At 40.4% G+C, this 14,207-nt stretch overlaps 1 protein-coding gene across 3 annotated transcripts in view; it reads left to right on the top strand.

Annotated features, from left to right (window-relative positions):
- Positions 1 to 14,207, top strand: part of PTPRB (protein tyrosine phosphatase receptor type B) — a 122,070-nt gene that overhangs the window by 101,952 nt on the left and 5,911 nt on the right. For all 3 annotated transcript variants that reach the window (XM_058308423.1, XM_058308421.2, XM_058308426.2), the window contains 4 exons: positions 3,821 to 3,955; positions 7,689 to 7,811; positions 7,993 to 8,156; positions 10,365 to 10,500. In XM_058308423.1, coding sequence (XP_058164406.1) covers positions 3,821 to 3,955; positions 7,689 to 7,811; positions 7,993 to 8,156; positions 10,365 to 10,500 — 558 coding nt within the window. The remainder of the gene's footprint in view (positions 1 to 3,820; positions 3,956 to 7,688; positions 7,812 to 7,992; positions 8,157 to 10,364; positions 10,501 to 14,207) is intronic.

Raw genomic sequence — 14,207 nt, 5'->3', positions numbered from 1 at the left:
GTGACAGTCAATCTTCATTGCTTGAAGGGCATGTTCAGAGATACTTGCAACAATGTTGAGGGCTTGACATGCTCAACTGCCCTAATGCATTGGGAGCCACCATTTCTCTCAAGAAGTACAATTCCCTCTATTTGGGAACATCAGTCCTCCCCAGGATGTGGGTCTACCTTCACTCTCATTATATGGGTCTCTATCCAATGGTATAACCCACTATGGCAAAATGAGCATTCACACACTCCCTAGAAATCTGTCCTGCATCAGATTATCCCCTTTAAGCATCTTAAACAGGTAACCTTCCTTATTATATTTTTTAAAAAGTTTTCTCAGCATTATACGCTCAACCAAATAACTGACAATTTCCTATGTTCGTATGTTGCCCCACCCTCCCCCCAATTTCTTGGGCAATATTACCCATCCTCCCATCCCTAGCCCCACTCAAGCCCGCAAAGCCCCACCCAAAGGTAACCCTATTCCCCCACCCTATCCCTTCCTTGTACAAATACCTCCAGCTTATCATAGATTTCACCCATGTAGGTGTCAGCTTGCATCCTTCCTCTACCCCCCAATTTCCTTTAAGCCTATCATCCAGTCTTTAGCTCTCTGAGGCAGCTTGGTTTACTTATTTCATATCATTGAGGTCATGTAGTATTTGTCCTTCAATGCCTAGGTTGCTTCACTCAATATAAGGTACTCAAGATTCATCCATGTTATCACATGTGTTTGTAGTGTATTCGTTCTTAAAGCTGAGTAGTATCCCATTGTATGTATATACCACATTTTATTTATCCATTCATCTGTTGATGGGCATTTGGGTTGATTCCAACTTTTGGCGATAGTGAACAATGCTGCTATGAACATTGGTGTGCATATATCGGTTTGTTTTCTTATTTTTAGTTCTACTGGGTATATGCCCAGCAGTGGAATTGCTGGGTCATATGGCAAATCTATAGCTAGTTTTTTGAGAAACTGCCAAACTGCCCTCCAGAATAGTTGGATCCTTCTGCATTTCCACCAGCAGTGGATGAGTGTTCCCCTTTCCTCACATCCTCTCCAGCATCTGTAGTCCTCTGTTTTATTCCTAGCTGCCAATCTTATGGAAGTAAGATGGTATCTCATTGTAGTTTTGATTTGAATTTCCCTAATAGCTAGAGATTTGGAGCATTTTTTCATGTGCTTTTTAGCCATTTGTATTTCTTCTTTGGAGAAGTGTCTGTTTAAATCTTTTTCCCATTTTTTAAATGGGTTGTTTGTCTTTTTATTTTTGAGATATAGGAGTTCTTTATATATGCAGGTTATAAGTCTCCTATCAGATATATGATTACCAAATATTTTCTCCCATTGCGTAGTCTCTCTTTTCACTTTCTTGACGAACTCCTTTGAGGTGCAGAAGGCTTTAATTTTGAGGAAGTCCCATTTATCTATTTGTTCTTTTGCTGCTCGTGCTTTTGGTGTGCAGTTCATGAAGCCATTTCCTACTACAAGGTCTTGTATATGCTTCCCTACACTGCTTTCCAAAGTCTTTATGGTCTTGGCTCTTATATTTAGGTCTCTGATCCATCTTGAGGTGATTTTTGTATAAGGTGTGAGATGGTAATTCTCTTTCATTCTTTTACATATGGCTATCCAGTTCTCCAGGCACCATTTGTTGAATAGGCCATTCTGTCCCAATTGAGAGGGTTTGGTGGCTTTATCGAATATTATATGACTATATATATGAGGATCTATATCAGAACTCTCAATTCAGTTCCATTGGTCTGTATGTCCCTCCTTGTGCCAATACCATGCTGTTTTCACTACTGTAGTTTGTAGAATGTTTTGAAGTCAGGTAGTGTGATTCCTCCAATTTCGTTTTTCTTTTTCAATATGTCTTTGGCTATTCGGGGCCTCTTTCCTTTCCAAATAAATTTCATAGCTAGTTTTTCTAGTTCCTTAAAGAATGCTTTGTTGATTTTTATTGGGATTGCATTGAATGTGTAGATCAGTTTTGGTAGGATAGACATCTTAATAATATTTAGTCTTCCTATCCATGAACAGGGAATAGTCTTCCATTTATTTAGGTCTTCTTTGATTTCCTTGAACAGTGTTGTGTGGTTTTTGGTGTATAAGTCTTTTACATCTTCAGTTAAATTTATTCCTAGGTATTATATTTTTTTATTTACTATTGTAAATAGTATTTGTTTCTTGATTTCCTCCTGAGCTTGCTCATTATTGGTGTACAGAAATGCTACTGATTTTTGCACATTGATCTTATAACCTGCGACTTTACTAAACTCATTTATGAGTTCTAGAAGCTTTGTTGTAGACCTCTCAGGGTTTTCTATGTATAGGATCATGTCATCTGCAAATGATGAAATTTTGACTTCTTCCTTTCCAATTTGAATGCCTTTTATATCTGGTTCTTGCCTCAGTGCTCGAGCAAGTACTTCTAAGACAATGTTAAATAGAAAAGGTGATAGTGGGCATCCTTCTCTTGTTCCTGAACTTAGAGGAAAGATTTTAGGATTTCACCATTGTAAATGATGTTGGCTGTGGGTTTTTCATATATACTCTTTATCGTGTTCAGGAAATTTCCTTGTATTCCAATCTTTTGCAGTGTTTTTATCAAGAAAGAGTGCTATATTTTGTCAAATGCTTTTTCTGCATCTTTAGATATAATCATGTGATTTTTTTTCCTTCAGTCTGTTTATGTGGTGTATTACATTGATTGATTTTCTTATGTTGAACCATCCTTGCATACCTGGAATGAATCCCACTTGGTCATGGTGTCTAATTCATTTAATGTGTTGTTGAATATGGTTAGCAAGTATTTTGTTGAGGATTTTTGCGTCTAGGTTCATTAGAGAAATTGGTCTGTAATTTTCCTTTCTTGTGGTGTCTTTGTTTGGCTTTGGGGGATTGAGCACTTCTAACATGCTCCCAGGTAGTCCTGATACTGCTGCTCTGAGGACCATGTTCTCAGAAGGAATAGCCTAGAGGTTGCCATTGGAGCATCTGGGAGGAGAATATCCCCCAGCAGAGAAGAAAATAACAGAAAGTTCCCCAGAGCAGGTAACATTCTAGGATTTGGAGGGCAAATAAAAATTAGCCAGATGAGAGGCAGCGCTGGAGTGGGTGAAAGTTAGAGGGAGGCAGAAGTGACATAGTGCAAAAGCCCTGCAGAGAGACAAGGAAAGAAGGAGCTTTTACTGGGATCTGTAAGTAAGTCCATATTGAGTAGGTGAAAATATCCTCACTCATAGAGTTGTGGTTAGGATTAACTAAGATGTGTGAAAGCTCCTTAGGCCAATGCATATCATATAGTAGATGTGCCATGAACAGGGGTTTCTCTTTCTGTACATTGTCCTTGCATGGCATCTCTTACCAATATTACGTTAATATCCATCATCCAAAATGACTAGAACTTTTCGATGTTAAATAGGGAAAGAGCCTGCTCAGAGTCAGTCTCTCATTCAGTCTACACACACATACACACACACACAGAGAGAGAGAGAGAGAGAGAGAGAGAGAGAGAAGAATTGAGGTATTGTCCTCTTAATTACATAATGAGGGTGGAGTATTTTCTAGATCATTGCCTGAGTCCTTCATTAGTCTTTTAGAATAGACCCAGGCTAATAAAAGGGAATTGGGCTCTTAACAATAGTTCAGTGCTCTGGCCTTTGTCTTTCCTGCTCCCAAGCCTTGACACTTGTGTTAGTCTCCTTTTCTCAAGTCAGGGGCCTGGCAGAGGTCTACTATCAACTAATCTGCAGAGCTAACCCTTTGTTTATAATTCATAAGAGCCCTATTGTTTCTGACTCTCCATATTGTAATTTCATCACAGGGCAACAACTTCAGAAGAGAATACATCGCTATGCAGGGACCGCTTCCTGGCACCAAGGATGACTTCTGGAAAATGGCATGGGAACAGAATGTTCATAACATTGTCATGGTGACCCAGTGTGTTGAGAAGGGCCGAGTGAGTAAACAACCTCCCTGACTTCCTAGCTTTGCTTTCCACCACCTGGGAGGGTTCAACCCCACTACCAAAAATTAAACCTCACAAAAGCCAAGTAGGGGTCACATGAAAACATTGTTAGTGAATTAAATCGCTCAGTTCATAAAAAGCTGTGGTAAGAGAATTGTGGGAAGATGGTGGAATAGGTCACTCCAGAAATCAGTCCCTCCACCAGAACAACTATTAAACAAGCAGGAACTGTCTGAATCAACTATTTTGAAACTCCAGAGTCCAGTAAAACACTGTGCAGCATCCAGAGAGGAGCAGGAGGAAGAGGCTGCTAAATTACAGTAAACACTAACAAATTGCTCTCTTCATGCCATGGTTACCATTGCCCATTACCTAATCTCATGGCAGGTAGCAGTGGGGTCTGGCCCCTGGTGTAGCTTGCTGATGTCAGAGAGGAATGTGAAAATCCAGTTCCCCAAGATCTAGGGGAGCACATCACTGCTTTGTTTAGCTATACTTTGGACCGGTGAGGGCCCAACTCTGAGGGCAACCATTGTTCCAGTGTACCCTGGGCAAAAACATTGAAGGAGACTTGCAGGCAATAAGATTCCTCAGAGCTGTAGGGAACAGATGAAAGGCTGCATTGGCAGGACAGGGGCTGAATTAAGAAAATGTGGCTTTGGGGAGTTGGATGAAGAAGCTCCTAGCACCTTCTTGTCCCTTCCCTCATCTCCTCCACAGGGCAGTTTAAAGCATTCTCTTGATAGGTCCCTGGCCTTGTTCCAGCTGGGAAAGACTGACTTGGGAAACTCCTCTCCAGTGTGTGTCCCTTTTTTCCCCCCTTCTACCCCCAGAATTTGACCACCAGGCAAAGTAGCTTGAAACAATGAAAGCAGTGTAAGAAATAACTGAGGGAAGTAGAAGAGGCATTCAGACTCCTATAAACAACAAACAAGCACAAACCCAGGACAAGACATAGGCCCACAGGGAGGACTGGAGGACCCTGCACTTTGCATTCCCCTTGCGCTGACTGCTACAAGAGAAAAGCAAAGTGTCAAGTACAGGAGAAGCCCAATTAGATTAAAGGCTTATTCCTCATCAGAAATCATGGAGTCAAGAAGGCAATGGGTTGAATACTTAAAGTGCTGAAAGAAAACAATTGCTAACCAAGAATTTTATATCTGGTAAGATCTTTCTTTGAAAAATGAGGGAGAAATTAAGACATTCTCAGATAAACAAAAGGTGAGGGAATTCATCACTACTAGGTCTGCCCTACATGCAATGCTAAAGGGAGTTCTTCAGACTGAAAGGAAAGAACACTAGACGGTAGTTCAAAGTTGCATAAAGAAACAAAGACTTCCAGTAAAGGTAACCATTTGAATAATTATAAATGCCATTACTATTGTATTGTATTTTTTGGTATATAACCCCTACTTCTTACTTCCTACAGGTGCAAAAGTGAAAAGATATAAAAAGTAATGATAAAGCTGTGGTTTTGGACATACTGAGTACAAAGATATAATTTGTAACAAGTAGAAAAAAAGGAGGAGGAACAGAAGGGTATAGAAAAAGTGTATGTGTATGCTATTGAAGTCAATTTGTTATCAAATCCAATATGGTTGTTATATTGCTTAGGATGCTAAATTTTAACTCCGTAGTAATCACAAGGAAAATATATAAAAAATATATCCATATATATAAATAAGAAGAATTCAATAGGGTACAATACAAAAAATCAAATAAATTTGAAACTAGGCATTAACAGAAGAATTGAGTGACAAAAAAGGTATAAGACTTATATAGACTAAGTAGATAAATAGCAGAAGAAAGTCCTGCATTGTCACTAGTGATGTTAAATGCAAATGAATTAAACTCTCCAGTCAAAACGCAGAGATTTGCAGAATGATAAAAAACATGACCCAATTATATGCTGTTTACAAGAGACTCAACTTAAATCTAAAGGCATAAGTAGGTTGAAAGTGAAAGGATGGAAAAAATATATACATTATGCAAGTAGTAACTGAAAGAGAGCTGGACCAGCTATATTAATATCAAATAAAGTCAAAAGCTGTTACAAAGGGCAAAGACAGTGTACTGATTGATGGATCAATCCAACAAGAAGATACAACATTTATAAATATACATGCATCTAACAGCAGAGCCCCGAATTATAAGAAGCAAATACTAACAGATTTGAAGGAAGAAATAGATTGCTCTACATTAATAGTAGGAGACTTTAATACACCACTTTTGATAATGGATAGAGCATGTAAACAAGAGTTCAATAAGGAAATAGAGAACTTGAATAATACTCTGGCCTGACATATATATAGAACAGTTCACCCAACACCACCAGAATACGCATTCTTCTTGAGTGCCTCTGGATCATTCCCCAGAAGAGACCATACATTGGGTCACAAAACATAGCTCAATAAATTGAAAAATATTGAAATCATACAATGTATCTTCTCTGACCACAATGGAATGAAGCTAGAAATGAAAAACAGAGGGAGGAATGGAAAATTCACAAATATGTGGAAATTAAGCAACATGTTTTTAAACAACCAATGGGTTAAAAAGGAAATCACAAGGGAAATCAGGAAATATTTTGAGGTAAATGAAAATGAAAATGCAACATACCAAAGCCTATAGGATGCAGCAGAGGCAGTGCTGAGAGGAAAATTTATAGCTCTAAGTACTTACATTTTTTAAAAAAAGAAAGATTTCAAATCAGAGACCTAACCTCAAAACTGGAAGAACTAGAAAAAGAAGAGCAAACTGAGCAGAAGTAGATAAAGATTAGAGTGGAGATAAATGAAAGAGAAAAAACAAAAACAAAAAACAGTAGAGAGAATCAACAAAACAAAAGTTAGTTCTTTGAAAAGATTAATAAAACTGTTAAACCTTTAGCTAGAACAGCAAGGAAAAAGAGAATACAAATAACTAAAATTAGAAATGAAAATGGGGACATTACTACTCACCCCACTGAAATAAAAAGAATACTATGAACAACTGTACACCAACATATTAGATGGCCTCGATGAAATAGAACAAAACCTAGAAACCCACAAACTATCCACACTGACCCAAAAAAGAAATAGATCTCAACAACCTAGTAACTATAAAGAGATTGAATCAATAATCAAAAATCTCCCAACAAAGAAAACTCCAAGATCAGATGGCATCACAGGGATATTTTACTAAACATTCTAAGAACTAACACTAATATTGTTCAAACTGTTCCAAAAAATTGAAGAGGCAGGAACACTTCCTAATTCATTCTGGGAGGCCAATATTACCCTCATACTAAAGCCAGATAAAGCATACCAAGGTGCTTTCTTTTCAGGCAAGAAAAGTATAGATCAGTATCTTTTATGAATATTCATACAGAAGTCCTCAAGAAAATACTAGCAAACTGAATCCAAAAACTCATTAAAAGAATTATACACTACGATCAAGTGGGATTTATGTGAGGTATGCAAGGGTGGTCCAACATAAGAAAACTAATCCATATAATACACCACATTAACTGAATGAAGGGGAAAAAACACATAATCATCTCAATTGATGCAGAAAAAGCATTTGGAAAAAATCCAGCTGTAACATGCAACAACATGGATGAACCTTGAAGACATCATACTGAGTGAAATAAGCCAGACACAAAGGGACAAATGTTGTATGATCTCACTGATAGGAAATAATTAGAATAAGTAGACTCCCTTTTTTTCTTTCTGCCTTCCTCTAGGTGAAGTGTGACCATTACTGGCCCGCGGACCAAGATTCCCTCTACTATGGGGACCTCATCCTGCAGATGCTCTCCGAGTCTGTGCTGCCCGAGTGGACCATCAGGGAGTTTAAGATATGCAGTGTACGTTTATTTATTTGACTTCCATTTCACAACAGAGCTTGGGAAGATGGAGACCTGTGAGTTCCAGTTTTGCTGGGTCCTCTGGAATTTGGTCCATAAGAATTCTTGTGTGGGCATAGTTGGCAAATTTGCAGGTTTGCCTTAGGTCGTTCCTCTTCTTATCCTACTCTCTGCTCTACAGGAGGAACAGATCGACGCGCACAGACTGATTCGCCATTTTCACTATACCGTATGGCCAGACCACGGAGTCCCAGAGACCACCCAGTCCCTGATCCAGTTTGTGAGAACTGTCAGGGACTACATCAACAGAAGCCCCGGTGCTGGGCCCGCAGTGGTGCACTGCAGGTACTCAGCAGCCTGGGAGCCAGGAAAATGCAACTGTACAGGGGATGTGCCCAAGAGACTGAAACAAGGCGTGAGCATGAAGATCTGGTGGATGGAGGATTTGTCTGGGTCAACAGCCTGCCTGCTCCCCAGGAGACTCTGTTACACCTCTCTTCCTACGTCTCCTTGCCAGCCACTTTCCTCTTCTCTGACTTCTCCTTTTCCACTTTCCTCACCTTCCACCTCTTTTCTCACCCTTATGCGCCATCCTTCTCTTTCCCTCTTGCTCTTTTTCCCACTTAACAAAATGGAAAGTCCTTATGTGACTTCCATGCCCTCCATAATTGTGTCCTATCTCACCCTCCAACCCAAATTCCCAACAACTCTGCTCCCACTCTACCCAGGAAGGTGACTGCACAAGCTTATTCTTACCTCTTGCTAGTCTTATCCTCTGGAACGATCTTATCTCTCTCTCTTCCCCTATACAAACTCTACCCATCCTTCCAGACCTCTGTTCTAGACCTCCCTCCAGCTCTAGTAACATTTGCCATCTGTAGGACCTGCTTGTAGCTCTTAAACGTCTATTTTGTTTTTTTTTCTTTTTTTGGGAGGCACCGGGAACTAAACCCAGGACTTCTATGTAGGAGGTGGCCACTCAATTGCTTAAGCCACATCTGCTCCCTGCTCATTTGGTTTTGCTTGTTGTCTGCTCATTGTTTGCTCACTGTTTTTGTTCATTGTTTTTGCTTGCTGTCTGCTGGTTGTTTTTCTTCTTTAGGAGTCACCGGCACCTGAACCCAGGACCTCCCATGTGGGAGGTGGATACTCAACTGCTTGAGCCACACCCGCTCCTGCCAGCTTCTTGAGTTGAGCCATTGTCATTATTTCTTCAGTGTCCCCTGTGTCACACAGCACAGTAGGGCACAGTGTGACAGTGCTCAGCACATAACCTCCAGAGATGGGTTAACTGAGTCCTTCTGCGTCCATCCTCTTCACAGCCCTCTTCTTGGTGTTTTTTCTCTTCTTCTGCTGTGAAACAATTGCTTTCCCTCTGCTTTGCAAGATTTCCTTTCAATTATGAATCTTCACCGGCAACCCCAGAGTGTTGAAGTTGAAGAAAACGCCAGGGACCCTGAGGCATAGACCCCACCCACCAACCCACCCCCACCCCCACCCCACCCCCCCACCCCCCCACCCCCCACCCCCGCCTTGGGCATATTTAAAAGGCTCCCATTGCCTGGGACCACCTACCTCTCTTTGCCTCAGATGGTATGTCCATAAAATCAACCTAAAAAGCCATCTTTCTCGCTACCTCTCTCCCTCTATCCCTAGGGATGCTGGTGTGTTTAGCTAATTAATGTTTGCAGCAACACTCTAATAGCCCTAACTGAACAACACTAATAAATAAAGAGCAGGGAATTGCTACAGTCAAAGAAATGTCAAATGCACTCATTTTTTCCCAATCAGCACAGCACCCTAGGAGCCCTGCTTTTATGTGTCATTGGAACCCTGATGCTTTTAAAAGGAACGTGAGGCTCTCGAGAGTTTCCTGCAGTCTAAAGAATGTCAGGCATTTTCACCCAGAACCACTGGAGAACTATTCTTCTTTGTCATATAAACGTGTGCGTCAAAAAAAAAAAAATCCCCAAATTAGGAAACCACTTTGAAGAGCAATTTGGCAATAGCTAAGTGAAGTTGAAGATGTGCACAATGATGTTCATTGTAACACCGTTTTGAATAGAGAAAAACTGGAAATGAACTAATTTTCCATTTGTAGGAAATAGATTCAGGTCATTAAAATAAATTAAACCTACTTTTAACAACATGGGTAAATCTCAAAGCACAATATTGATCAGAAGGTTTGGTAAAAGGATATATAAAACATGTTACCATTTTAATAAATGTTTGAAACACATAGACAAATATATTGTTTATGGATTCAAATGTATGAAAGAAAAGTATAAAAACATGCATGGAAATGATACACACAAAAAACAGAGCAATACTTACCCCTGGCAAGATGATGCATGGAGGCAGGAACGGGAAAGACATGGAGGGCTGGGCCTCTAGCTTTTATTTCTCTGAGAGAGAGTACATTAAGAGAAAGAAATATTCCTGTAGTCTCCCATGAGTTGGAAGGGAAAAGAAAGATTGTGCCACAGTGTCTGGGCACAGTCTTAAAAAGCAAAATTAATGAAAGGCTCAATCTTCCTTCTCCATCTCTTCTAGCGCCGGTGTGGGTAGGACTGGAACATTTATTGCACTGGACCGAATCCTCCAGCAATTAGATTCCAAAGACTCTGTGGACATTTATGGAGCAGTGCACGACCTAAGACTTCACAGGATTCACATGGTCCAGACTGAGGTAAGAGTTACAGATTGAAGGGCACAGGACATGCCACCACCACCCCAAAATGCCCAAGGCTTTATTCTGACAAGGTGAAATAACTAACACATTAGGAAGAGAAAAAGAGATGTGAGTATAGATGGTTTCTAGGGCTTGTTATTTTAAATCAAATCTCAGTGACCCCAAGATGGTGTGTGCCCTTAACTTTAGCAAGCTGGTTTCCCATCTTCTCTTGGTGGGTTAGAAGAGAAATGGATTTTTAAAATCAATGCATTATGTGTGGGGGAACGGCCAGGCCAGCCCATCTTGGGTCATTTTAAGATAGTCAGAGGCTGATCACAAGAACCTCAATTAACATAAAGAAAGGTGATTCCAGTCTCTTCTCTTCTGCAACCCACCTCCATCTGCACCTCTAGAGACCCCAGGGGAGCTATGTTAATTGTAAAGGCTAAAAGCTTCCATTTGTACATCCCTTTGATATTTGCAGAGCATTTTTGAACTTGTAATCTCATTAAATTTGCACAATAATCAGATAATGGAGGCATTCTCCAGTTTCCCTGCTAAAAAGCTGAGGTTCAGAGGGGGATGGGCTTTGCACAAACACAACTGTGAAGTGGCTGCACTGGGACTTGAGCCATAGTCTAGAGAATCCCAGGTCCTGGGCACCACTCCACAGTGTCAGAGCCAAATCTCTGTCCCATGCTTTGTTCTAAAACAGACCCAAGTATGTGACACCCCAACCCTGCATAAATGCCTTCCAGGCTCAATTTCCCTCGCCATTGTGTTTCCCGAGTTTTATTCCCAAGTGACTTGCAAAATCTTCTATAAAAATACATTCCCATGGCCAAAAAAATTTGAAAAGTTTCACCTGCTCTTCTGTTCCCTTCTGAAGTCATAGGACACATGCAAACCGCACAAGCGGCAGGGCCCCACAGCCCTGGAGTGTCCTGCAGCAAAGGCTCCCCTTGAGCTGCCTTAAACCCACTCTTTCCCAAACCACCTTGACCCTGTGCAGCACATAATAACAACTTGCAGAACTTACATTCTGTAACACTTTCCATAAAGCACTGGCCTCATTGCCTTCTTCAAGCAGGGCCCTTGCCCTGCATCCTCTACCATTTTCCTGAGCTGGGAGTACTTTCATTACAGCTATTATGGTATCATATTTTTTAATGTTTTGGTGTGTGGAATTTTAAACACACACACACAAATCTACAGAGAATAGTGTAATGAATTTCCATGTACCCAAACTCCAGCTTCTATAATTATCAGTATTTTGTAGCTTTTAAAATCTATATCCCACACAGACTTATCCCCTACCCCTGACTCCACTATAGTATTTTAAAGCAAATCCTAATTATCACGTTGTTCATCCTTAAATGCTTCTATATATATCTCTTACACATACTCTTTTAAAAAGTATAACCACAATACAATTATCTCATCTATCAATTTTAATTTTAATTCCTTAATACCATCTAATGTCTAGTCAGTGTTTTAATATCCCTAGGTATCTCAACGTTGGTTTGAGTTAGAATCCAAAGTCCACACCTTGTATTTGGTTGATGTATCTTTTAAATCTCTTAATCTATAATAATCCTCTCTCAATTTGTTTTCTATTCCATTTGTTTGTTAAAGAAAGCAGCTCATTTGTTTCATAGTTTTCCCATATTCTGGATGTGGCTGATAGCTTTTTCATCGTGGTACCATAACATATTCCTCTAGTCCCCATAGTTTGTGTCAACTGGTCATTAGATCCAGAAGCTTGAATAAATTTAGGTTGCATTTTACCCCCACACTGCTTCACGGGTGGTGCTGAGGACTTGCTGTTGTATCACATCAGGAGGTATATTGTTTCCTGTGTCTCTCTTTCAGGGTTGATGAATTTGACAGTGGGTTCAGGGAATATCAGCCTGAACCATTCATTATAACGTTCCCCATCAACCTTCCACTTAATAGTTTCAGCAGCTGTTAATCTGCTGTCTAGAGCTCCTATTTCTTTAATGGTTGCAGAATTACATCACACCATAGCATAGTAGTTAACCTTTAACTTTCTGGAGGGTAGGGGCTTCATTTTCTTCTTATATCCTCAATGTATTTTTATCATTAAGTGAATGAACAAATGTCCTACAATTATTTGCTAAGTCATCATCAGTGTTTCATTGTGAGTTCGTCATTTTCACAAACTCTAGCCCTATTTAATTTGTAATTTGGGGAAGAGGTTGTCATAAGTAGTCTTGAGTCATGTGTATGTGTGCGTGCTCATGCATGTGTGCATTTTCAGCCTCCCTAGTTATTGTCAGAGTCAATAACTTCTGTGCACCTGCCCAGAACTCCGCCCAGAGACACATTTCAGCAAGGAGCAGGCACTTTTTGTTGGAAATATCATTGACTGACTTTCAGAGCAGGAGTAATATGATGTGTCAGAACTCTTCCTTGTTCTCCTTGGATGTAACTCCTTCTCTTTATTCTTGCCTCATTCTCCTCCTATTTCTTAGAGGATTCTGTGGCTCTTGTTCCTCCCCTTGCCTTTTCAATATTCAAATTCCCCAAAGTTCTGTTCCTAAGGCACTGCTCTTCTTTCTCTCAGTCTTCATCTCTGTGATGTCCTCCAGTACCATAGCTTCAAGAGCCACAGGCATGCTCATGTTGCCGAGATCTAGTTTTCCTTACCCAGCATTCACCTAAATACCTGCCTGCCAAACAATTCCCCCAGGAAGCCTTCCAGTCATCTTAAACTCAAAAAGCTCAAAACCAAACTCATTATCTTCCTTTAAAAATAAATAACAAAATGAAACCAAAAACAAAACACCCCTCTTGCTCCTGCTTTTTCAGTTTTCATTCAGTGTTGCCATCCACCTGCTTGCCTGAGCTAGGGGTCCCAATTCTTTTCCCCAGTTCCAACATCTAACTAGTCACTATATCCTATCAATTCTACCCAACATCTTTCTCTTTGTTCTGTTTTCTCAACCCACTGCCATTGCCCTTGCTCAGCCCTTTATCATTTCTCACCTGGCTTATTGAAGTAGCCTCCTGGTGAGTTTCCTGCCTTCAGCTTCAGTCCTGACAACCATCCATTGCCACTGCCACTGCCACTGCCACCACCAAAGTTGCCTCTCTGAATCAGATCTGACCATGCCAACTCCTGCATAAAAATCTTGGAGAGCTCTCAATTGCTTATGGAATGAAGTTTGAACTCTCATCTGTGTGTTCAAGGCTCTTCACAACCTGACCCCAACTTACTTCTCCAGTTTCATGTCATAATGCCACCCCAACCCACTATATTAGGGTCTGCCAGAATTAAGGAGGGTTTCTCTTCCTGGTCCCAAATCAACTTTGAATCTTTTGATCATCGTGAAATAAAAATTGCAGTATGAAAGATAGAAATTATGTCTCTCCTTTTTTCTCTATCAAATGAAATGCCAGTCAGTGTTAAGATATTGACTTTCTTACTTTTAACCCAACCAAGAGAGGCTTCTTTAACAGTCTCAGCGGAAACCCTAGACCCCAGAACTAGCATGGCTCATTTAGTAATGGGAACTAATACCAAGAGGTAGGATCAACAGCCAAGGCCCTAAGGGTGACTGTTTGAGCAACCGAGAATGGACATTCTGACCCCTTGAATTACTCTTCTGGTCCCACGGTAACAATCAACCTCAACTTTCTTCTACCGTATTTGGGATACAAAGAGATGCTGGTCTTCACAATGTTTGATAACTATATCA

The sequence above is a fragment of the Dasypus novemcinctus genome, chromosome 12 (genome assembly GCF_030445035.2).
Source record: "Dasypus novemcinctus isolate mDasNov1 chromosome 12, mDasNov1.1.hap2, whole genome shotgun sequence".
Taxonomy (NCBI): Eukaryota; Metazoa; Chordata; class Mammalia; order Cingulata; family Dasypodidae; genus Dasypus; species Dasypus novemcinctus.
The sequence above is the reverse complement of the archived record's forward strand: the minus strand, read 5'-3'. Positions and strand labels throughout refer to the sequence as shown.